The sequence below is a fragment of the Cyanistes caeruleus genome, chromosome 7 (assembly GCF_971803275.1).
Source record: "Cyanistes caeruleus chromosome 7, bCyaCae1.hap1.1, whole genome shotgun sequence".
In the NCBI taxonomy this organism is placed as follows: domain Eukaryota; kingdom Metazoa; phylum Chordata; class Aves; order Passeriformes; family Paridae; genus Cyanistes; species Cyanistes caeruleus.
Window position 1 is genome coordinate 39,991,833 of NC_141707.1, and position 26,422 is coordinate 40,018,254.

The following is a 26,422-nucleotide window of genomic DNA, read 5'->3' on the forward strand; positions in this document are numbered from 1 at the left end:
CCTTTTCCATGTGCTAGATCACATAATTCAGTAAATGACTGTCAGGAGCCCTTGAGAGACATTTTTTTCCTTAACTCTTTCCAGAAGTTCATATTTATATCCAGATGAAATATCATATCTCATTCACTACTGCCAAGTATTTTAGACTCTGCCCAGAGCTGCAGACCCCTCCCTGTCTCCTCTGGCCACGCCATTTTCAATTACTCTGCATTTTGCTTCACTAGGCAATCCTTCCCCTTTTAATCTGCTTTCTGTTATTTAAGTTTCTTACTGTCTTTTGAAATTGTCCAGGAATTACCACAGCATGTTGGTGGAGTCTCTGGAGAGGAACATCAGCGTAACCTGCTGCTCTCTGATCCTGATCTTCCATCTGTGCATTCCAGAAATAACCCACAGGCCCCTTTTCCTCTGGAGTGCTGATTCTCACTAGATTGGATGCAAAACGTGACATCTTCATTATCACCAGCAAACCTTAATGGAGTGAAGGGCCAGCTTTCCTTACCGAACATGTAATTCATTATTGTCATTCCAGCTCAATCCTGGGAGTTCCTGCAAAAAATTTCTCCCTCAGTGATACTCTGCAAACCCTGTGTTCTGGAACATCACCTTCAGACCATTTTACACTGCTGATATCTTGTTTAGAAAGACACCAAACAAGGCTAAAATTACATGCAGGATGCCAGCAGCACTTTTTGTGCCACTGAAATGCAGCTGTCTTTAGTGTGAAATGTGGCAGATCTTCAGCAGCACAGCTCAGGCTGGAAAAAAAGCATGGAATAACCCATGGGGGTTACAGAAGGGGGCTAGGAATGAAAACATTAGTGGTGAAATGAAAAGTTAGGCTGAACATAAGGTTTTGTTCTGATATCAGAACATGAAGAGGGGGAGGAGGGTGCTCTGGGGTCACTTGAGAAATTATTTCAATTCCTGCATTTTGCTGCTTTGCTCCTTCAGCTCCAAATCTCAAGGAACAGCTCTGACAAAACTATTGCCATGGCGTGGGCAAGGAGAATCCCAGGATCACTGAGACTGGAGAAGTTCTCCCAGCCCATGGAGTCCCAGCTGTGCCCAATGCCCACCGTGTCCCCATCCCGGAGCGCTGAGTGCCACCTCCAGGAATTCCTTGGACACCTCCAGGGATGGGGATTCCAAACCTCCCTGTTCCAAATATGTATGAGGTAAAGGGAATACTAATGGTTAATATTCCTTTTTTCTTCTAAGTTGCTTTGTTGTGCAAATTTATGTCTGACTCTGATTTCTGATAGAATATTCACAAAACCATAGAATCATTGAGGGTGCCAAAGACCTCCAAGATCATCAAATCCAGCTTTTAACTTTGTTGTGACAATGTGAACTTGACTTTCTGGGGGACGAATGTTTCAAAAGCATTAACTGTGCCCTAGGTGGAGCCTGGCAGCTCTGCCCCAGGTTAACCCCCCAGGCCAGATTTATCCACAGCACATAAATGAGCACATGCTCAGCAATTTTGAGCTAAAGACAGAATGCTGTAAAACTACTGGGGCACAAAAAGATTCTGGTTTGCATTTCAATCACAAAGATTTAAAGAAAAAAAATATTTTATTGTGCTTAATGTGTTTAAATATTGAGTTCAATCAGTCCTGCTTATCCAACAGGAGTCTCTCAGGGTATGATGGATAAATGTCCTGACATCCCAGGTGCTATATTTAACCTTCTGACATGCCCAATGGCTTTAACAAGCATTGTATCATTGCAAAAGGACATTTAAATACATATTTGTGCCACTGTCTCTATTTTTAACACACCACTAGTGAGTTCTTTCTCATTCTTTTCACCATTCCCCATTCTGCCCCAGCACCTTTTGGTTTCATGTATGGAAATACCACAGAGAGCATTTTTACCAAAAATTAGGAAGGGCTTGGTTGGACAAATGCAAAGGATTGTCTTCAAATTAAATATACATCTACTTCTCTGACCCCTCCATTTTTACAGCTGGCCAATTTTTGTTCTTCTGGATGAAACCAGGCTGGGAGCACAGACCTTGCCAGAGATCTGGTCTTGGCTTACAAAAAAAAAGGTTTTTAGGAAAGGATACATGCTCTACTTTTTAAAAGAATTCTACTTTTACTTCAGTGCTGCTCATCCTCTTTCTCAAAGTATTAATAGAAAGGATTAGATCATAACAAATAATATTCTTGGGGGTCATGAATCAAAGTGAGTAGATCACCTCCAGTGATCTTCAGGTTTATTTTTTAATGCTGACAGGCTGATATGGGGTGAGCAGCAGCACAAGGTAGTGGCTGTGTGGTGTGTAAACACTTACTGTGCTGCTGTAACTCCAGAAGACTTGGAGGAATAAAGAAAAGAGGAGGAATAAAGAAATATTGATATGGAACTAAAATTCATTTTATGCTTCCCAAGTTCCAGAGAAGGAACTGTGGCCTCACTGATCAAATTGTTTGATTAGAGGCCCAAACTTTTCAATATTGAAAGTGTCCCAGCAGAATATTTCAAAGACTGAATCAAAAGATGATTCAAAGTGGGGACAAAATACAAACAAACCCAAACTGAAAAGAAGAACACGGTGCCAAATATTGGTCAACTTTTTTTGTTACAAGATTTGGTAAAGCAAAGAGAAATCATATGAACAAATTCACCTCCAGCTGGTTGTAGAAACTTAAAAATTAGGTTAATTTTTAAACTCCCCACCACTGAGGAATAAAATCAGGGTGTAAAAGATCCTGTAAATCGACACAAGATATTCACTGGGGCCACTGGCACGAGGAGAGTTCTCTTCACATGACAGCATCTGTCACAGCCTCCCCTGTTCTTTACTTAGGGCCTTTGAGAATCCTAAAAGAAAATATTTATCCACAAGATGATGTCAAACAGCCTAATTTATCTCCCCTGCTAATGTTCCCAAGACAGCCACAAGGTCTTAGACACAGATGCTCATCAGAAAGAAGATACAGCAAAGGCAAATGTCCTCAAGAATTCAAAGCCAGCTCTGACTGGGAGCTGGTGAGGGAAGCTGAGATACAGCACCCTACTCAACATATTCAGGTTCTGGAATATTAGTATCAGTTACTATAAACTAGGAAAGGAAGGTGAGATTCTTCTCAACTCTTTTCTTCTTCCTGCTATTTATAAGACAAATAAACTTTTATATTTTTAGGACAGAGGTACAAACATGAGCTGTAAATGCCAATGAAAAGCCCTGATTGGCAGCCAGAGTTCTTACCCTGCCTCCCACACTTGGTCCCTTTGGACAAGCCTCTGCCTCACTACTCTGCAATAAAATAACCCAGCTCTTTTATCCTTTAAAGACAACACTTTTCCATTATTAGCACCATTCTTCAAATCATTACAGCAGCACAGTGAGAGATGTTGCTGTATGAGCAGATTGATCTGTTTGGGATTGTCCCATCCCAATGGGATGGGTTGGATGGGGCTGGGAGCAGCCTGGTTCACTGCACCAGCTGCACTGATGGTGCTTTCCCCTCCCCAGGGTGGGTTATTCCTCAGGAAATACAATTCCTTCTGGGAATATTCCACCCTGGAAGAAATTCCTTCTTGGTGCTCCCCCTCAGGTGCCCACACACGACCCCAGATATGCCATGAGGACACATTCCAGATTTCTCACAGTGTGCCAGCCTCAAATTTCACCTCAATTTTTCAAACCTACTGATTTCCAAATCCTGCATCCCTCCCCTGGTTCCTCACTGAACTCCTTGCAGTGAATTTAGAGCAGAGTTGTTGGTTCTGTATTTATGGAGAAACGATAACCTGGGCCAGGTTCATTTCTATCCCAGAGCACGGTCAGATCCTTTCATAAATCTTCACATTTCTACCAAAGCTCAGCAGCAGGAAGGTTTCACGTGGGGTTGTGCAGCCCTGCCAACAACTTCCCACATCACCCCAACAGCCACCAACAAAGGGGTGGATTAACACAGCTACAACACAGAGACATTCCCTGCTGTAAATCCTCTGGGATGGAGGGACAGGGCTGAACAGAAACTTGGAAACTGTGAGCAGAGCATCACCTTCATTCTGCAGTCAGCTCTGTTGCTTTTCCAGCTCAGCCTGATACTGCTGAAAGATGTTTGTGCCCTGAGTGAGGGAAGAAATCCAATATTTGCTCCCCAGGTCTCCATAGCTTTTTCCACCAAGGACGTGCTTTCATTCCAAAAGGGAACAAACTCTGACTACAAAGGGGTGATTGAGGTAAAATTGTGATTGAGTCCTTTTCACCTTTTTTCTCCTTGGGCAAAAGAAAGAAAAGTGTCTAAAGAAGAAGGAAAACTACCACTCTTCCCCATTCCAAGGGTTTTCCAATTAGTGCAGGGTTCATTTGTGGAGTTTCCAGTGAAATGGCCTCATGATCCTCCCTGCCTCCAGACCCCTCTCCTGCCAAGCCCCTCTGACTCCCCCCCACTGCAGAGTGCTTCCCACAGTCTATGGAAAATCAGATGTGCAGTTCATGGGCTGTGACAAGAATTGTCCAAAGATCACAGAAGCTGCTGCAAAAGATCAAGACTTAGCTCAAAGCTCAATGAATCTAGTCAAGAAATCCCAGAATAACCAAATCTTCCCACTGATAGACACTGAATGCACCTTCAGTCTCCTCACTCTGGAGAATGCAGAACCAGAGCTCACGTGCCCGACATCACAGCCTTTAGAGAACTGCAAGCTGCATCTCAGACTTCTTTTTAAAATACTCTCACTCTGCTGATTTAAAAGGAACATATTTATATGAAAAGTTCAAACACCTCTGACTGTAAAACGAGGGAGGAAAGGCAATGTGCTTCACATTCCTGACTGGCATTGCTGGGGTGGTGTCTCATACCCTGAAATACAACCTGCAGCAGTCCATAAAATATTGAGACTACATGCTGGCTGTGGCCAGGAATACTCTGCAGCAGCAGCAGTTCCCAGGGGCAGAATGCTCTGTGAAAGGTCACTAACACAGCACTGAGGTCACCAGCACAACAGCCACCAGGAGTAATTCTTCTCTGCACTATTATTAACAGCACTGAGCAGCCACAAGGAATCTGCTGGGCTCCCACTGCTCTGCAGACAATAAAACACAGCAAATAAAACTTCCTTACTGCACCAATAAAGGGACATTTAATCACAATAAGGAATGATAACATCACAAATCACCTCTCCTCTCTCACTTGGCTCTGGGCCACACTCTCCTAAGGGACATCTCCTGAGTGGGGTAACCTGCAGGAGCTCCTGAGGCAGCAGAAACTTCTGCAAACTGAACTGACCCCACTGAGCTGCCAGTGCCATGGATGGGGATCTTACCTGGATAACTCACACCAGGGACAGCTGGAGCCGGGCTGGATGGGGATCTTACCTGGATAACTCACACCAGGGACAGCTGGAGCCAGGCTGGATGGGGATCTTACCTGGATAACTCACACCAGGGACAGCTGGAGCCAGGCTGGATGGGGATCTTACCTGGATAATTCACACCAGGGACAGCTGGAGCCAGGCTGCATGGGGATCTTACCTGGATAACTCACACCAGGGACAGCTGGAGCCGGGCTGGATGGGGATCTTACCTGGATAACTCACACCAGGTACAGCTGGAGCCTGGCTGGGAGAGCTGGGGCTGCTCACCCAGAGAAGGGAAGGCTCCAGGGAGAGCTCAGGAAGAGCCTGGAGAGGGACTGGGGACAAGGGATGGAGGGACAGGACACAGGGAATGGGTTCCAGTGCCAGAGGACAGGAATGGATGGGATATTGGGAACTGGGAATTCCTGGCTGGGAGGGTGGAGAAGCCCTGGCACAGTGCCCAGAGCAGCTGTGGCTGCCCCTGGATCCCTGGCAATGTCCAATGCCAGGCTGGAGCAGAGATGGTGTTCCTGCCCATGGATGATGGAGCTGGGTATCTTTATGTCCCTTTGAACCCAAACCATTCTGTGATTCCATGATCCTGAGACAACTGTAGGCCTTTTCTAAGGAAAGCTGTGCCCTGCCCTCACACCAGGAAAGTTGGAGGTGCCCCCCACACCCCTGTGCACAGCCTCAGCCAGTGCCACACACAGAACTTCTCACCTTTGTCTCCTTCACCTGTCCAAAGTGATCCAGGCTTCTTAATGCACTTTTTCTCTGCAGTGAGGGATCAAGGGGGAAGAAACCTTTATTCATTAAATAGTTTTCATTTCCGAGAGTCTGGCAGGCTTTCAGCTCTTTGAAAACCATTCCACAGGACGCTGAACTCCTGCTGACTTCATGGGGCTTTTTATAAAGCGAGATAATGACCGTGGAGGGACAGAAGCAGCTGCACAATTCCCTGGCAGTGGCAGAGGTGGCCCAAGCAGCACAGCCTTCAGCAAATCCATCGCCCCATGGATGCCAGGAACGAGATGCTCATGGACACGCAGGTTTCCAGGGAAGGACACAACTCCCCTTGCACGTGGGAATGTCTCGTGGGACCTCGAGCACATCCTCGGTGCCTGCTCATCAGGGCTACTGAAGGATGGGATGGTTTCATGCAATAAATCCCTTCATAACCTGAAAATTCAGTGTTGATTTAACACAGGTTACACCACGTTAAACCTTTTCAGTGCTGGAGATTCCCTGGCAAGAATATCTTTGCTGAAAAGTAAAGATTAAAAACCCAATCTAACTCTTGCAGGTACTGTTAATCCACAGATTTCTGAGCAACAAACATGGAACTAATATTTTTGTGTACTGAATTTTTTTGGCTGTGACCAAATCAAGTAAATAATTTTCAGGTTTGAATGGAGTTGTTCCTACAATGACACCATTTCCTGACAGCCATCAAAACGTTCTGTCTAAAAACAACCCATCCCTGCGCCGTGGAGAAATACCAGAAAACACAAAAATATCAAATTTACTGCAGGAGGTTTTCTTTAAAAAGCAGACACAGGATAGACTAAGGCAAGACTAAAGCTAGACTGTCCCAGGCACGGCAGGAGCCCAGTGAAACAGCATGAAATTGCTGTGAGTGTCTGTGATAAAAGCTCATCCTAACAGATAAAAACTAACTTGAGGGGTTTACTGGTCTGTGAAACAGATCATTAAATTACTCCACATCTATTTGTGCTCAGGGGTGACTGAGGTTTAGCAGCACATTCGGCAGAGGAAGGAGGATGGTCTGGAAAAACACCCAGCACGGGAGAGATGGACAGGGATAACCCCACAGCAGGGGAGGAACAAGATGAGGAAACGGCCTCGAGCTGTGCCAGGGAAGGGTCAGGCTGGATATTGGGGAAAATTCCTGTATGGAAAGGGCTGTCCAGCTGTGGAGGATCCCTGGAGGAATTTAAAGCCCCGTGGATGTGGCACTTGGGGACATGGGGCAGTGCTGGCCTGGGCACTGCTGGGGATGATTTGGCTCGATGATCTTGGAGGGTGTTTCCAGCCCCAGTGATTGTGTGATTCCTTGCTCCACATAGAAAGTTTTCCCTTGTTTGCCCTGTGTAACAGCAGTTCTATGACAATTATTTCATAGTGAAATAATTCACTGATCACGATCACCCAAGTGATTGTGGTACTACCAGGAAGGAGAGGGGCAGGGGATTTCTTCACTGGCCTGAAGAATTTCATTCCCTTGGATACAGCAAAATAAAACTCTTCATTTGAAGTATTTGCTAATAAAAAGGAAGATCCTGCCCCCATCTGGCCTCCCTGGAAGGGAGCAGCCTGAGGGGGAGCTGGAGCAAGAAATCCCAGATTCACAGAGCTTCAAATCCTGCTTTGGGACTCATGGGGATCATCAAATCCTGGCCCTGCACAGGACAGCCACAAGAATCCATCTCAGCATCTCTGGGGAGCGCTGGCAGGATGGGACCACGGGCTCCCCAACCACTCTGCGTGCTCAGAAACAGAAATTCCAGGTTTGGATGCAGGTTGGGTGGCAGGGAAGTGGAGATAATTATAATAATTATAACTTTCCTGGAGCAGCTCCAGTCCCACCATCGCTTGTTTGGATGCAGATCTGACTGTGCTGTGTCCTGGGAATATCAGCCCTGCCATCTGCAAAGCTGTGCCCACCACCAGGAAACACAACAGGATTCATTCCCTTTGCCTCCCTAAATCCCTGCCACAGCACAGATCCCTGTCCTGCCAGGCAGAGACACCTGAGGAAATCAGCCAGCCTCAGAGCTCTTCCCCAGGGCTGTGAGGAGGAAAGGAAAACCCCAATGGTCAAAATCCTGAGGGGCCTCTTGCTTTCAGAAAAGCAGAAAGGTTTCATTTTGAATCTTCATTTTGAATCCCAGCTATCCTCCAACCCCTTTCCTCTCCCTGCTCCAGCCACCCTGTCATTCCTTCACTGGGCTCAGCATGGAACTGTGCTGCTCCTGGCCAGAAAATCCTGCAAGAATGGGACTTTCCCAACTTATCTCAGTTAAAAGAGACCTACCTTACTAATAAGCACAGTTTATTATCCCAGTTTATTATTGTTGTTCTCTTAGAATCACCAGGCATGGATGGTCTCAACACGTGCCGGAAAAATTGTGCTTGGATTGAGGCTGCCCTTGTCCACAGGATGGCAAAGAGGGGCTGCTCCTCCCTGGTCCTGCACTGATGAGCTCTGTCAGCACCCCAGGATTTTATCCTGGAGAAGGGCAAGCTCAGGGGAACCTTATTTTTATTTCCAACTTACCTGAAAGGAGGGTGCAGCCAGGTGGGGCTCAGGATCTGCTCCCAGCAAACGACGGACAGGATGAGAGGGAACAGCCTCAGGTTGTGCCAGGGGAGGGTTACATTGGAAATTAGGGAAAATTTCTTCCTGGAAAGGGTTGTCCAGCCCTGGCACATCTGCCCAGGGCACTGGTGGAGTGCCCATCCCCATAGGACAATTCAGACTTTGGGATTTCTCAGGAAAATTTGCACATCAAGCAAAATTCAGGACTTTCCTCCATTCATCACCTAAAGCTGCTCACCTGCAGCACCTCTGGCATCCCAGGCACGGTGGATCTCCAAGAAATTCCCTGGCCAGCTCCACACAGACAGTTTGGTTTATTTGTTGCTTACACAGCTCTGATTTCCACCCATTAACTCAGGTTTCAAAGCCAAACACACGGGAAATGACACAAAATCTGGGAGGATCCCACAGCACAAGGCCTTCCCTCAGAACTCTTCAATATTTACACTAAATCTTTATTTCTGTACAAAACTTTAGACAATTTTCATTGTTCCCAAGGAAATTTGCATGACCTTTTTGCCTCTTTACATGAGCCCATGAGTTGCCTACATATATATACCCACATATATACATTAGAAACAGAAAAAAACCTTCCAGTTCTGAAGAATGAAGGTAAAAACCATCAGAACTGAAAAATTAATGACAAGAATTGACTGTATTTATTGTCAATATTGTTGACTATTCTGTAGCTTTACATGTATTTCATCCCCATATTATAACAAAAACATATTCAGAATAACTCGATACAGACTGTGCAACAAGAGAGTAGCGACACAACCTGTAATTTAAAAAGTGGTAATAGCATCAAGAAAGTATTCATTTTTAAATTAATTTAAAATGTATTAATTAAAAAAAAAACAACAAAACAACAACAATGAAGGAGAACTCAGCAGTCTTAACTTTTATACACTCCAGAAATAGAGCCAAAAAGTAACATTTTCTGTTAAAAAGCTTATTCGCAGTTCCATACACCAGGTGCAAAGGCCTAAGGAATGCACAGTTGGGCTAAACCAGACAAAAATAATGTGAGAGAATGGTGACTTCTCTTTTAATCACTTAATATCAAGCTGGATTCCAAGGAAAACTAAAGGCAGTTTTCAGAAGTTATATCGAAGTCAAGGAATAATGGAGTTAAGAGGAACAGGAGGGAAAAGACCTGGCTTGAAGGCAGCTCAGCATTCCTTCACCCGCCACAAGAATGTCCCAGGACAATCATGGAATTCCAGACTGCTTTGGATTGGAAGGGACCTTAAAGCCCATTTAACTCCAACTCCCTGCCATGGCAGGGACACCTCCCACTACCCCAGGGTGCTCTGAGCCCACTCCAGCCTGGCCTGGGACACTTCCAGGGATCCAGGGACAGCCCCAGCAGCACCAGGGAGGAACTGGAGCCAGAGCCCACCCTGCTGGGAAAAGCGTGTCCCAAAGGAAACAACTCCAGCCAGCACTGCTAAAAGCGGAGGAGGAAGGATAAGGAATGTGGAAAGGCGTTTTGGCATTTCCTAAACCATCCTAACAGAGGGGTTTGCTGCAATTCCTTATTCCTCAGAACCCTGAGAACTCTGTCTGCCTGTGCATTATTTACAGGGAGGTTATTCCATGGGATCACCCCGTGGATGAAACTGCTGCAGCTGGGAGGGACCCAAGGAGCCCCAGACCCCCAGGCAGGGCTGGTGGGGCTGCACAGAGCTGGGAACTCTTTTACACAACCCCAGGATCACCAAGGTTGGGAAAACCCTCCAGGATCAGAGTCCAACCTGTGCCCAACCCTCCCTCGGCACCCAGTGCCACATTCAGCCCATGAATACAAAACTGGGAATTTCATCTCCTAAGCCAGCTTTTGCTCCATCTCTTTTGCTTTTCAAGAAGTTTCCTGCAGGCCCCAGCACTCACAGGTGTGAGATATGTGCGTGTGGAAGAGGGACACGTCCCTGGGATCCAGCATTTCTGACAGGAAAACAACATTTCACACTCATTTTAATTTCCATTCTTGACACACAGACTTATCACCAAACTCACCCCAAACAAACCTCCCCAAACAAACCCCCCCTCCCAGGCTGAGCAGAGCACATTTCACCCCAAAAACACCTAAATAGCCCCAAAAAGCAGGTCAGAAATCACATATTTGCTTTAAAACTTTCACTGCAACTCCCACACACAAAGTTTAATGCAAACAGGCACATTTTGAGAAGTGTTTTTAACTTAAAATCATAAATACTGATAGGTTTTAATGAATTAGAAATTGACATCATCTATAAATGCATAAATAAGATGGTACAGAGCTCCCCAGCCCAAATTTACATTTGCTCCACTTCAACAAGAATTAAGAGAACAGAATGAGCTCCCTTCAGCTGCATGAAAATCAGAGTTTGAAAGACACAAAATGGCAAAGGGGAAACAATTCAAGGAATGCTCTGATCAAATTTCATGGAGAAAAAAGTTGCTGAAGAGAATCTTGGTTTTCCTTTGCTATAATATATAGCTTTATAAAATGTTTTGGCTAAATTACTTTAATAGCCATGCGTGAGTGCAGACACAGGAGTGCTCCAGCTGGGAGCTGCCAGCCCTCCCAAGGCTTGGGATTCATTTGATTTGATTGATTTTATACATTCTAAAATGTAATTTTCTTGCAGTCTCAGCACTAGCCAGGTCCTGGCTGTGTTTCTTTCAGGAAGATGACAAAGTCTGGAGGGAGAGAGAGGGAAGTACAAGCGATGGAAGGAAAGCTGACCCCGCTGTGGTGATTGCTGAGGACACCCGAGGATGTTCCTCAAGTGCCAGGACATGGAACAGCCCTGGGCAGAGCCAGTTCCTACCCAGGGATTGCAGGGCAGGGCTGGAATGGCAGCTCCAGAGAGCCTCAGAGCGGCTCCTCCAGCCTGAGGATGCTGAAACTTCCATGGACACTGGATCTGGACACTGGGGCTGTCCCTGTCCTCAGTCACACACCCCAATCCCACACCTCATCACCTCAGGCAGGCTCACGCAGCCTGAGCTGCGTTTATTTTTTAACCTCTCCACAGAATGTGGATTCTCTTGGCCCCCTCCCCAGTTAGACAAGGAAAACATTGAGCTGGACATGTCCAAGGAAGGATTCTCAGCCTTCCAGGTAAAGCAGCATTTCCTGGCTTCATCCAGTCTCAGCCAACATTTACAAACAGGAAAAGCTTAGAAACCCCACCCAGCTCTGTTCTTACCCAAAATCTGGCTCAGAAGGTTCAGGGTGGTAAAGTGACTCCACTGTGGATAAAGCTACAATAGAAAAATTCATTGGTAAGGCCCTCTTAAGGCAAGGAGAGAATTCCTGCTCATGATTCTCACACATGAAATAAAAAGATACAGTGGCAGCCCCTTATAATTCACCATTTTTGGCCATTTAATGTATTCACTACAACGGTACCTTCAAGTCACATCTGGATTTATAACCACATCTGGACTATCACATGAGTGCAAAGACATTTTCCTTCCTCGGTGCCGCTCCTGGTGATGGAATCATCCCTGCCCTGCCCGGGGGTGCAGCACTCCAGGGCTGCTCAGCACTTTCCTCTCAATTAGCTGAAAACGACTTTTCAGACCTAATTAATCTGACAGTGACAAACTTTGTGTCCCAGCAGCCAGCGAGGAAGGAACCGCTGTCACCAGGAGCTTTCCAAGGCCAAGGATTCCTGGACTGAGTTGTTTTAAACAGTCCCCTGACAGGAATTCCAGCCAACCACCCTGACACAAGGACAAATTCAGAATTTCCTGTCCCAAAGCAAACTCACTGATGCCTGATAAATGGAGAAGTGCTGGGAATGGCAGGGATAGGAGAAGTGTAACCAATTTATCACAAATCCTGTTAAAATTTGGGTGTAGGGAGGGAAAAACCCACTCATTTCCACACACCGGGAGGCTTTTATAGATATGTATCTCTATTTTAAGGGAATGGGAATCGTAGCATAGGAAATAAAGCTGATTATGGAATTAGTTTTAGGCACTTGAGCTGCAGAGATGTGGAAGGTGCTCGTCAGGTGCATTCACCACTCACACACCTACACAACGCTCAGCAGAGCAGCTACTCAGCCTCCCAGAAAGAAAAAAAAATATTAAAAAAATGAAGCTTTTCACATTCCCCAAGTTTATTTTCCACCTCTCCTCACAATTAAAGACCTGTATAATTCCCAGATGCCAGAAGCAGCATAATCCAGAGATCATTTACCAAACTGATGATCTTCTAAACCAAAAGAAACATTTAAAGTATCAATTATTGAAATACGACCTTATTTTTTTAATTTTTTTTTGCTACTAAAATGCCATTTTGCAGCATTACTTCAACAACTGTTTTTAAGGCCCCTCCCTTTTCCTAAGAATGAATTTCACGGAGAACAAAGGCAAAGCTTGAGCTTCAGCTGGAAGCCAAGGCAGCAGAACCCCGAGGGTGAAAGAACAGCATCACACCCCAAGGTCATGGCTCAGGGTAGAACAATCCCTGCCCAACAATCCCCGAGTGGGAGCAAAGTTCCCTGGCTTTTCTATGGACAGAGCTGGGAGAAAAATGAGAATTCCCCTGCAGGGAAAAGAAAAAAGCTGTCAACAAGGAGCACTTAAACAAAACACAAAGGGGTCGAGAGATCTAAAGTTTGGCTGTTCTGCTCGGTGATTAAATTGAAAACATTTCTAAGTTCACACACGTGCACTTCAAAGCACCAGCACAGCAAATATTCCAGGTGAGAGCTTGGAGATGATCACAGAGTCTGGGATTGATCTCAGCAACCATTCCAGGTGAGTCTGGAATCCATCAGAGTTTGGAATCAAATGTAACAACTATTCCAGGTGAGAGTCTGGAATCCATCAGAGTTTGGAATCAATCACAAGCAACTATTCCAGGTGAGTCTGGAATTGTCACCTCTCCTGACCACACATATTAAAAATCAGCATTTAAACCCCAAAAGCCCTGGACAACACCACAATGTGTCAGGAAACATCAGCCACCACTGAATTCTGGCTACATTTGCCCTCAAAAATACAAAGCACACAGAAAGCTCAGGGTGACCCATGACATGTTTGCAGTCAGGTTAACACTGGGTTCCTCACTGACCAACACACAGGAAACAATCGAATATTTGCATTCTAAACCCCTCAGGGCACAGAAAACCCTGCTTGACAGCCAGCCCTGAGGTGTGCAGCACTGCCAGGCCCTGCTGGAATCTGTGGTCACTGGGGAAACCCAGACAAGGTGAACCTCAGGACCACAGCAAGGGGAAGTGGCACGGGGAGGGAAAGAGTAAAACCAGCGTAAGCGATGTGTAAACACAGAGTATCTGCACCCAAGGCACACCTGCAGCAACCACCACACCTGCATCATCTGACAGAGTTCCTACAAATGCACAACCAAGCAGCAGAAACCCCAACACTGCTCCACCACCAACAGCAACAACTCCTTTCCTCACCAACAACCCCCAGCTCACCCAGCCTGTGTGGATTCAGCCCGGGGAAGACACAAGACTCAAAAACCAAACACTTGGGTTTAGAAGCAAATCTGCTTTTTCTTTTTTTTTTTTTTTAGACTAGAAAATGTACAATTCCATTTCATATGCAAGTGTGCACAGAGCTCGTTGCTTGTAGATACTGTCAGAGAAACTGAGAGAGTCTTTGCATTAAATTGTTAATTCTTCAAACATTGATACATTTTGCAATACACCAGTTAAATACCAAGATCTATGTGCATGCACTAGAGATATATGCATGTACACCTTAATGTTTAACAAAGACAGCAGATCCCCCAGCCAGGGAGCGTTGGAGATACCAAAAATAGATTAAAAAGTTAAATTCTTTACCTGCCTTTGTTAAATACAGACTTTGAGATTGCCTCCCCTCCTTTCCCCAGGATTCCTGTGCTCCCAGGAAGGCAGGTGGGCAGGAAGGCAGGAGCTGACCAGATTATCCCAGAACCAAAGAGAAGCACCTTAAAAAGTTCAAACCAAGCTTTAAAATGCCTTTTCCATCCTTACCAGACACGGGGGCTGAGAAAGGGAAGAACATTTTTAACAGTTTTGTTTCATTGTGCTGAACTCCCAATGCATCTCCCACAGAAGAACCTGACATTTCCAACCATCCCACTGCCTTCCCAACTGCCTGGATCCTCCAAAGTGGGAATTCTGACCCCCTTCAGCCTGGGACAGCCAGCCCAGCAGGTGCTACAGCAGGGAAAAGTGATCCTGGTGTTCTCACACTGCTTGGGGACCATGCAAGGGAGCTCTGCTTTCAAGATCTGCCCTGGAACCCATGTGGGTCACCTGGAGCTTTTCAAGTAGTGTCATCTGCTTTGTCCCCATCCAGTCCCCTACACTGCATATTGATACATCTGCACATTTTAGTATCTGCAGGTTTTATGCAGCAAAGAGTTTTTCCTCTGAAAAAACGCCTCATTAGAGCCTGACTTGTACGATTCCAGTGACACTTTCAAACGTACTTTTGTGCCTCTTCTTTGGTTAAGAATAAAAAGATACTTTTCCCTTTTTGACAGCTAAAGGTACCTAAAGGCCAGACCTGAATCAACCAGCACAGCAGAGAAGGAGAGCAGTGGGCAGGACCTGCAACATCACCCAATCCAATGATGACCACAATAAAAGAGGAAAATCCGTTTCATTTGAAACTCTTTGGCAAATTTGTTCTGTTTGCCAACCCTGGAAAGCGAAGCTCAATCCGTGTGCCTCAATCCATTCCAGCCTCTTCCCTAATCAAAAAATCATGTGGAAAAACAAGCAATGGGCTGAAGAGAGAGTTTGTTTATCAGGTTGTGGAGAGCCGAGGTGTGATTGACGTTACAGCCGTACGGACACAGAGGAACGGCACCGGTGACACGGGGACGTGCCACAGGTTAGTACTACTGCCAACATACTGATTCAGCTTTACACTGGTCTGAGCAGATTGCAATTAACCTAGGATTGAGGTATAAATATACACAAATATGTACAGTACACATACAGGAAAAGAGTTTTGCATTTGTAACCTTAGGAATACTGGAGAGTCGATGCCTACGCCGGTGACTCGCTCGCTGATTTACTGGAATAACGAAGCCAACAACTTCCACTAGAGAGGGCTACAATGGATAATAAAACTCTAAATTAAAAGCTCCTTCCTCTCGCTTCATCCTCCCCATGCCCAAGGCCGGACTGTTCCGAGGGGCAGCTTGAAAAGAAGGTTGGTCACAGCTTTGAACGCGTCCTCTGAGGAACCCGAACCAAAGTGGAGCCCAAAGTGCTCCTTTGCTCTTGTGCCTGCTCCCAGTTCCTGTCCCTGTGTGTGTGTGTGTGTGTGTGTGTGTGTGTGTGTGTGTGTGTTTGTGCAGCTATGTAGAAAATACAGTTGCCATCAGTTCAGCATAAATACATCCACCCCACCAATCTGCCACTGGAACAGCTCTGCTGCAGCAATGTCTGTGCAAAGAGGTCATTAAAAATCATCTGATCTTCAGCCGGGACATCATCCACTCCAGTCCTTGGCACAGCCTGGGAACACAAGAGAGAGCGTTTAGGGAGTGCAGGCACCTCTCAGGTAACTCCACAGCATCGATTTAAACTCTTCCCAAGAACTCCACATCATTTCTGGAAACTCTTCACTCCCTGCACGGCACTTCTGAGACCTCACCACATCATCTATGGTGAGAGAATTCAGGTCCCAGCTCTTCAACACATGAAGTTCTCTCTAATTAAGATTATTCTTAATAAACCAGATTTCAGCTTGCTCCCACCTCACCCCACCCTCATCAAGTCCAAATCATATCAAGTGTTATCTCTGTGAGGTGACTCTGTGGGTCTGATGTAGAAAATCTTGAAAGTATCAAGATGTTGAAGTGCTGTGGCTCTGGCACAGGGTGCCCAGAGCAGCTGTGGCTGCCCCTGGACCCCTGGGAGTGTCCAAGGCCAGGCTGGACAGGGCTTGGAGCAGCCTGGGATGGTGGAAGGTGTTCCTGCCACGGCAGGGGTGGCATGGGATGATTTTAAGGTCCTTTCCAACCCAAACCAGTCTGGGATTCTGTCACCATTATGGACAGGGGAGGAATGTGTGTGAAACCCAAATACCACAATAAAACCCTGGAGTAATTCAGATTCCCCTCCTGAGGACACAAATCCCTCTTACCCTTCTCCAGTGAGAGCACAGCAGGCCTGGATGTGCCACTGGTGATCCTTAATTGAAGTCAGCTTCAGGAACTGGGAGATCTCAGCTACTGTCATGCACTCCTTCACATCCTGCTTGTTAGCAAAGATCAGCAATCCTGCTTTCTTCAAATCCTGGGCAGAAAGGAGAGGAGGTAATGACAGAGCAGCCCTTGGAGGTGAAGGATGGGACACCAGAGCAGGGAACCCAGAGCCCAAACCAACAATCCTCCAGAACAAAGTGCTGCAGGCTGACAGGAACTGCAGGAAATGCTCTGATCCAGCACACCAAACAGCCATGGATAAGGAGCAAAAAACTCTGGACAACGTTTTGCTGTGCTCCACGAGGATCAGAGCCCTGTACCTGAGCAGCACTGACAATTTGGAGACAGTGACTCCAGGGATAAGCTTATTTTACCTCAAATTGCTTGGAATTGCATCAGGGCAGGGGTGTATTATTGAAAATCTTTCCCTTGGAAAGCAAAAAGGTGTTTCCAGGAAGCCTGGCCAGCCCAGGCACTCAGCTGCCTATCAGGCACACTCCTGTTTACAAGTAGCAAAATTAATCTCCAAATAACCAACTGCTTCCAGAAAATAGCTGGAACAGAGCTGGACAACTCAATTTTGCCTTAACAGCAACTCCATGGAACCGGTTAGGAGAAAGAAAAGATTTTCAAGGAGCAAAGAAAAGCGATTTTAAATCAATATTTGACTTTCATTGCTGCTCTCTCCCAACGTCACAGCCACGTCTGGAGAGGGAGCCTGGGAACATCCTGCCGGGTAACAAAGGGCACATTCACTGCGAGGTGGCTCCCAAATCGGCTCCATTCTGCCTGGAATTCCAGACCTTCCCCCCGGCAAAATCAGCTCCTTAACAACTTCATCTTCCTTTAGACAGTGGGAAACACAAGATGCAGGTTTTTGCAACAGCCTGAGAGTCCAGCTCTGAAATCCTAATCATAGACAGCAGCACTGAATCCCTCTGTGCTACATTTAACACTGCACAGCCTCACCTGCTCTATTACAATTTATTTTATTAAACATAATTTAAACATCAAAAATTAAAAAACAAAAAACAAAACCTCCAAAACATGAAAATTTGAAAGATGCTATGCAAAGCCCTTGTTTTTCCTCAGAGGAAATCCATAGGCAGGCTGTGCCCTTGCTGCAGGCTCCCAAACCGTGGCTATAAGTTAAATATAGATGTAATATTTTAGGCTATAATGCCATCATTTTTATGCACTTTTTTTTTTTATTCTGACACTTAAATTTGGAAGCTCGGTGTCAGCTCACACACCCTGATCCAGTTTGCATTCAGGTCATGCCACAGGTGCTGCCTGGCTTTTACATCAGCCCAGCTCAGGTTTAGACCTGACCCAGGGCTCAGGTTTAAGGAGGGTCTTTACAATTCAGCAATTTCCACTCTGGAATTCCAAATACCCACAGAGCACTGGCTGACACAGCCAGGGGATGCAGTGCCTTCAGTTTTAGAGCTGGGTGCTCTAACACACATTGTAGAGGTTGTAAAACCTCAGGCAACCACGAAGATATCAAAAATAATTATTAAATTATTGCAGGAAACCATGGGGGTTTTAAAGGCTCTAATTCAGATATTAAAGTGGATTGAGTGAAGTATAAAACCCACAGATGTCCCTGACAGGTCCCAACTGCTGCTTCACTTCTGTAATTTAGTATTAATTAACAGCTTTAGTTGGAGTTTGACAGCAGACAGTGCAGCAGGGCCGAGGCAGTTAAGGGCGTAAATCTGCTTCCCTTGGTGTGTATCAGCCAGGTAATTAAAATAAATATTAAAATAAATATCAAAGACACAGGGCGCACTCACCTCGTGTGCTAACATTTTATACAGCTCTTCTTTAGTCACAGAAATTCTCTCTCTGTCTGTGCTGTCCACCACAACTATCACAAACTGCAAAAAGGCAGAGTTATTAGGCAGAGAAACTCTGCTGCTCCCACTCCCAGCCCGTTATCCAGCTGGATCACCAGACACCATCCCTGTTCCCAAAGCTTCCCTCCAGCCCCAGCAATCCCACAGGGATGGTTCACAGCCTGGGCTGGCCTTTGGGGACAAAGGCAGCTCTGACACAACTTTTCACTTTCTGTTCTCCATTTTTCAGTGAAAAATTCATACTGAAAGCAAGAAAATTCTCAGTAATCCCAGATCTGGTTTTGCCCTTTGCTTGGTGGAACTGAGGCACCACACAGACCCCTCAAATAATTTGCTGCTTCCTTTAAATCAAAGTGCATCAGCTTTCTTTGTCTAGGTCAAGAACTAACATGCAAATATATGAATCTATTATACTAAAAATAGGGATTAAAAAAGTCCTTAAGTTCCAAACTCCCAAGAAAACACTCCCAGCTTCATTTAGGCTGGAAAAGAACTTCAAGGAGTCACAGCACCTCATAGGGATGAACTGGAGAACAAAGGTAATGACTGTGATAATTGTACTTAACCATACAAAATGTAATTTATATAACAAATTAACTGTCTTTAAATTGTAATTGGTAACACAGAGGAAACCTTGATTTAAAGCATTATTTTTATGAAGTTGTGTGCTTGGCATAATTTTTATATATATATATATATACACATATGTATTTATATATATATATTGTACATGTTTTGATATTTTTATATGTTTTTATATTATACATATATTTTTATATTTTTGTATAATATACTTTATATATTTATATATTATATAAAATATACATATACACATATTTATATATTTCTATTATATGTATTATATGTATTCAATATAATATATATTTTATTATATTATATTATATTATATTACATTATTTTATTAATTTTATGTATTTATTTGTATATGTACACGTACATGTATATATATCTGTATATCTATTTTATATACATATATACACATATACATATTTCATATACATACATATATTTTTATATATATATACACACATATATAAATATATGTCTGTGTGTATATATACACACATGTATGTATATATATTTTTTTATGTACATGTGTGTGTACATATATAAATATATGTCTATGTGTATATATCTATGCACACACACACATATATATGTATATATTTTTTTTTTAATGTACATATGTGTGTGTGTACATATATAAATATATGTCTATGTGCATATATATACACACACATATATATGTGTATATATATATTTTTTTATGTACATATGTATGTGTGTGTACTGCAACTGCAGCTCTGCAGAGTTCTGAAAACCCTTGGGAGTGTTTAAGCTGCTGATGACAGGAGTTTGTGAGTCAGAGCTGCCAACATTGGAGGAAAACTTTGGGGCTGTCGAGCAGGTTTTGGAGGATCCAGTGCGCAGAGAGCGAGCGTGGAGACAGCACGGGGGGCTGTGCAATCCCCAGAGCAAGGGAGAGTCCCAGAGCAGGAGCTGAGTGCCAAGTGGCAGCCCCAAATCCGTGCCAGAGGCGCCCCAGGGCAGCTCACCTCGGTGTTGGTGTAGTAGGTGTTCCAGGAGGAGCGCAGGGACTCCTGGCCCCCGATGTCCCACATCAGGAAGCGTGTGTTGTTCACCACGATCTCCTCCACGTTGCTGCCGATGGTGGGAGAGGTGTGAACCACCTCGTTCATGGAGCTGCACAAGGAACAGGGACAGGACAGTCACCAAATGTGACCCAGGAAACCACCCGAGGGGAATTTCCCCCTGCAAGAACCTCTGCAAACACTCCCTGGGCAGCTGAGGTTTGATGGTGGAGGGTGCAGAAACATAAAATAAAAACAGCAATAAAAAGGATTCAGTGAAGTATGTAATAAGCAAATTATAGAGCTGAGAGAGCACTTGTGAACAAAATGTGTTGTAATTAATTAAATCACGGAGCTGAGAGAATTTTTGCTTCAGAAGCTTTTGGGAGAACTCAGTTCTTCTTTCTCCGGGCCCATTTTGGCTCACATGGGACAGAGCAGTTGTTTTGCTTCAAGAATGTGGTTAAGCCACAAGATTTCCAAGGTTTCAGAAAAACAACTCATCCTCCAGAAACATTTCACCCTCTCCATCCCACTCTCCTTCCAGGTCACTAAAACCAGATTTTCTTCACAATGCTTTATGTCCTAACTTCCTCCTCTTCTCCCCTCAGCACAGTCCAACACACAACTCTTTGGAGACAAATGCAGCCATCCAGTATTTCAAATATGTTGTTTAGAGATACTGAGTGTGACTTTGTCACTGAGAACACCAGTTTCACATCAAACAACCAAACGTGTGCTCTGGATTCTCCTAAAGTTGAGACTATTTAAACTCTACTGTAACAGGCAAAAAAAATTAACAGTAGCTCCAAGGCAAACCATCTGTGTTCAAAAGAATTAATTATTTTTTCTTCTGATCATCCTGATAGAGCTTTTCATTTTGTATGAACCTTTTTGAAGTTCCAGCAGACCTTTTAGTTACAGTGACAGCAATCTGAGACTTGTAATGGCGCTGGAATATTTCCTGAAGAGGATACAGAGAGCCAAGGAGATAAAGGGATGGTGCAGAGTTCTGAGAAGCAATCCCAGTTACCCTGGGCCAGTGCAAGGAGAGCTGAGTATGAGAATGGGAGAAAAGGAAGTGTCTGGGAGAGGAAAAACGGGATCTGCAAAGATGAGGTAGCGTCAAGGAGGAGTAAGGCAGAAGAAGAAGAGAGCTGGGAAAGTCCTGTGGAGTTAAAGTGGGTACAAATTAAAAGGAGACATACAGAGATCTGTATGAGAGGGAAAAGAAAATACTGAAACTGCAGAAATAAGGGGAAGAACTGCAAGACATTTGTGGAGGAAGTGGATTAAAAAGCACTAAGGATGGCCTTCAGCTGCCTTTAGAACTGCAGTTCCCAGTCTTAAGAAATACCCTTCATCCTGTTTGTGTGTTTTAACATCTCTCTATAAATCACCACCACCCTCACCCTTTCACTCTCCCTGCAGAGTGGCAGGCCATGAGCAGCCAGAAATGTTTTGGAAAAGGCAAAGCAAGTTGGAATGTGACAAACCACAACCACTTCCAGAAAGCCAATTTTAAATGTGGGATTGGAGCAGCACGGCCACATCATTTAACAGGAATTATTTCTGACTCAGGAACATTCCTCAGTGCCACAGCACTGCACGTGGGAAAGGGCCAATCTGTCCCCAACACAAACAGACCTTGAGCTGCTTGTGCCACCAGTAGTTTCTGAGCCTGTGGACAGACTGGTGTCCTCTTATCAAACTGCAGCTGAGGAATGGAGATACAAAGCTCATTCGAGCTGCATGTAAACCAGGAGCAAGGTTAACGCAAGGCAAACACAAATCAATGCTGCTGTTGAAGGCAGAAGGTGCAGGACAGCACGGATTTGTCCCGGGTTTGTGCTGGTATCAGCCTTCCTCCTTCATCCCATCCTACAGACAACAGCAAACTGAGCACTGGGGACACAAGCCACGGCAGCAGAGGTGCTTTGCCACTCACAGAATGAGTTGTCTGCTGCTTAAATCTGCGGCGTGGATCAGTTTTGCAACAGCCTCCCGTGGCCAGCACTCACTACAACCATATTTTATGGGGCTGGCAAAGAGCCGAGGCCGTGACACCAAGGGCGGCTGGGAGTGTGTGCTAACAGCAGGTGATGTGATCCAAAACCCTCTGAACAAAACCTCATTCATCCAGCAGGCACAGCAGAGCCCTTTCTAAACTCCAGACACCCGCTGCCACCTGGGAAGCTCCGAGTAAAACCACCCAGGGCCACGTACCACACCTGGAAATGCCCCAGACGTCCCCGCAGGTCCTACTTACAATTGGTACAGAATGGTCGTTTTCCCTGCATTGTCCAGGCCCACAATGATCACTTTGTGCTCTGCAATGAAAACAGCACTGGTAAGTCACAGCTGCTGGGTCTGGATCAAGGTTAGTGCCACGTTTGCCACTGGTTTCCTGAGCCAACAGTGCCCAGCTCCAGGTGCCGCGGCCAGGTGTGTTTGTGGGCCAGCCCGGGATGTTTGTGTGGGCAGGTGCTGCTCTGGGCAGGGAAAGGACTGGCAATTTCTCCCCCTCCACAGGAACCATTCCTGAGAGATTTCAGAAGGATGTTTTCCATCTCTGACTGCCAGTGTCACGCTGGGATCCTCTCCCAAGTTCCTGCAGGGTTTTGCAGTCTGTATCAAACCCCATCCCCCCAGCCACAACTCCACTTTCCCTTCATCCAGGCAATATCTCCATGTCTTTACAAAAAAACCCAGCCAGGCTGGTTTGCAGTGATCCCTGTGCCCCCAGTGCCCTCCTTTCCTCCTGGGGAACAGATGTGCCCTCCAACACTTGACAGGACACATTCACCCAGTCTGGCCTTGGACAAGTCACCAGGTGCTCCACAACCCACCTCTGACATTTTGGAGCTCAATGCCCCCATCAGTTCTTGCTTCCCTTCAGCACCTCCTCTCCTGTGCATCACAAAAGTGACTGGGAACTCTACAACTGCTGGTGTCAAGCACATCCAAACTTATGACCTCCAGTTTGGGTGAGCACAGCCAGCTCTCAGCTCTGTTACACAACTTTCACTTGCACAACCAAGCAGGACCGGTCACGTAAAAGCTCGGTGAGAAGGGGGTTTCTCCCGTCCTTCCCCGTGTTCCTCAAGGGTGACAAAAAGCCATTAAAAACAAGCCCAAGCTGCAGACACTGAGATCAACCCCTGCCAGCAAACTACACTCACACTGATTTATCCCAGAGGACAGGGGTCAGGTAAGTGGGGGTTTCTCGGGTTTGATTTTATCAATATTGTGTGGTTTTGCAGAGTTGTCTTTTATGGCATCCAATATAAAAGTCCAGCTTCAATAACTTTGCATAACTGCACAATATTGTAAAAGTGTCTGCTTACCTGACCCCACATAACTAGGAACTTTTGTTTCAGGTGGGATGCTGCCAGCATAGTGGATGTTAGGAAATCAGTTGGAACAGAAGGTCTGAGGTGGGGCTGGATGCTACAAGACAAAAATATTTTGTTGTATTTGCGCTGCTCATTAACGGGGACATTCAAGGAGCAGGTGTGAGAGTACCGAGGCTCACTCAAAATCTAATTCCAAGGGCTTCAGAAACATGGAAAGAGCATCAGCAGGTGTTTTGTAGTTAAAGTTCCAACTTTCACGAACACCTTGCTGTAAGGAGACAGGTGTTAAAAACCCCAGAGTGGTTTGGGTTGGAAGAGAAATTAAGGATCATCCAGTGCCACCCCCCTGCCACGGGCAGGGGCACCTTCCACCGTCCCGGGCTGCTGCAAGCCCCGACCTGGCCTGGGAAACTTCCAGGGATCCAGGGGCAGCCACAACTGAAGCTATAAATAACATTTACTCCATGAACGAGCCAGATATCGAGGTTTGCCACTTAAACCCACACTCTGCCGACAGCAAGACGAACCCCCCCGCCCCGCCGCGCCACGGCCGCGTTCCTGGGCACGCGTTAATAATTTAACAGGCGGCTGTCAGGAAATGAACATTCCTGTAATTAAAGGGGGAGAAAAGAAGGTTTAAAGCCCCGACTTCCAGGAGCCCGTGCGGCCGCCCCGGAGCGGGTGAGGGTCCCTCCCGGATCGCCCCCGGGCCTCACCCTGGTGGTTGAAGAGCCTCCATATCCTGGTGAAGAGGATCCCCATCCTCGGCCGGGCGCTCCGGGCCTCGCCGGCCGCGGCTCTGCGGGGCCGCGGGCGCTCAGGGCCCGGCGCAGCGCCCCGAGTGCCGGCTGGGGCCGCGCCGGGGCCGCTGCCGCTCGGACATCGCCGCGGAGTCGGGACGGGGCTCGGGATGGGGGTCGGCAGCGGCGGCGGGGCGGCAGCGACGGCGGCGGCAGCGGCGAGAGCGGCGGGAGCGGAGCAGCGCCCGCGGCCGCCTCACGGACGGGCCGGGCCGGGCCGGGCGCGCTGCGCTGACGCGCGGGGGCGGCACCGCGGCCGCCATTACACGGCACCGCCTCAGCGCGCCCGGCAGCGCGGGCTGAGGGATCCGAACAGCCAGACAGGGCTCCGGGACCCGAACAGTCAGACAGGGCTGAGGGATCCGAACAGCCAGACAGGGCTGCGGGATCCGGCAGTCAGACAGGGCTGCGGGACCCGAACAGTCAGACAGGGCTGAGGGATCCGAACAGCCAGACAGGGCTCCGGGCACCGACAGCCGCCGGGGCTCCGGGCCGGAGGGAGCAGAGCCCGCAGCCACCGAGTGCTGTGGGTGTGAGGCAGCCCGGAGCCCATCCCGGACCACCCCCCTGCCACGGGCACCTCCCGCTTCACAGCTGCTCCGGTGACCGTGCCAGGGTCTCGCTGCCCTCACAGCGAGGGATTTCTCTCCAGTACCGCATCGAAATCACCCCTTCCCTTCAGGTTTAAACCGGTCCTCCATGTCCTGGTCCTCCATCCCTTGTCCCCAGTCCCTCTCCAGCTCTCCTGGAGCCCCTTCAGGCCCTCCAAGGGGCTCGGAGCTCTCCCTGCATCCTTCCCTTCTCCAGGGGAACATTCCCAGCTCTCCCTGCATCCTTCCCTTCTCCAGGGGAACATTCCCAGCTCTCCCTGGATCCTTCCCTTCTCCAGGGGAACATTCCCAGCTCTCCCTGCATCCTTCCCTTCTCCAGGGGAACATTCCCAGCTCTCCCTGGATCCTTCCCTTCTCCAGGGGAACGTTCCCAGCTCTCCCAGCCTGGATGCAGTCCATAAAGAAACTATGTTCACTTTACCCTACTAAAACTTGGTGCTCTGAGGAAAACCTGGCAATAACGTGTGTGAAGTTGCTCCCCAGCAGCTGGGGCTGAGTTTGCATAAGGGTTGTGTTTTTGGCACTGGAATGGGCTTTAAGATCTGCCCAGAGCCTTCACTGAGATAAATTCCCATCCAAACCCTCCACTGGGTTTAAATCCTCAGGTATTTGAAAATCCCAGCCAACAATTAGGTTGTGCACAGCAGTGTCCTGCCTGAGACAAGGCATGGGGTGTTTGCCCTCTCACTCATCCTGTCCCTGACAATTCCTTCCCCTTCCATGGCAGGGACACCTTCCACTGTCCCAGGCTGCTCCAAGCCCTGTCCAGCCTGGCCTTGGACACTGCCAGGGATGGGACATGGAATCTCCTTTCTTATTCCAGAGGTTTTACATCTTTCCTTCAAGCAGCTTTTATTCCCACAGCAGCATCTTGCATTTAATTGTCCCTGCTGGTCCGGAACCAAAGCAGCAAGGGCAGAGTAATCTCCGATTTTCTGTGTCCAGAGATTTGTTGTGTTTCCTGTTGTTCTGGAGGGGAATTTATGGCCCTGACCAGTTTAGGAAGAGAAATGTGATAATCCAGTGTGCCAGTCCATGGCGGTGTCGCAGCTGTGGGTCCTGGCACCGTGTGTAACCCGCAGGGAAACAGCAGCTCCTCCGGTGTAAAACATTCCACAAGTTCAGCATCCAGCCTGCAGTGGCATTAATTATTCATTAGCTGTCAATTATCCCCCTTGCAGCCGGTCCTCAGCTTGGAATTTCAGAAGCACTCGGGGTTTTCTGTTCTCAGCTCTCCTGGGCTCAGGGCAGGGTTCGGTGGCTGTGGGAGAGCTACCAAAATTCAATTAAACAATTTATTCTGATTATTTAAATAAAAATCTCCGAGGTTCCC

The 26,422-nt window shown here is 46.7% G+C and overlaps 1 protein-coding gene across 2 annotated transcripts; it reads right to left on the reverse strand.

Annotated features, from left to right (window-relative positions):
• Positions 1–14,165: 14,165 nt before the first annotated feature.
• On the reverse strand, positions 14,166–24,647 carry ARL5A (ARF like GTPase 5A). 2 transcript variants are annotated; one of them, XM_023931437.2, is made up of 7 exons: positions 24,395–24,478; positions 23,670–23,772; positions 22,592–22,652; positions 20,287–20,434; positions 18,647–18,730; positions 16,787–16,938; positions 14,166–16,155 (listed from the first exon to the last, which is right to left on the reverse strand). In XM_023931437.2, exons 4-7 carry the CDS (start codon positions 20,428–20,430, stop codon positions 16,107–16,109), a joined length of 429 nt encoding a protein of 142 aa, XP_023787205.1. In that variant the 5' UTR covers positions 20,431–20,434; positions 22,592–22,652; positions 23,670–23,772; positions 24,395–24,478; the 3' UTR covers positions 14,166–16,106. The 2 variants fall into 2 exon arrangements, with proteins under 2 accessions (XP_023787205.1, XP_023787204.1); XM_023931436.2 differs by lacking the exon at positions 23,670–23,772 and having other exon boundaries at positions 24,395–24,647.
• Positions 24,648–26,422: the final 1,775 nt, after the last annotated feature.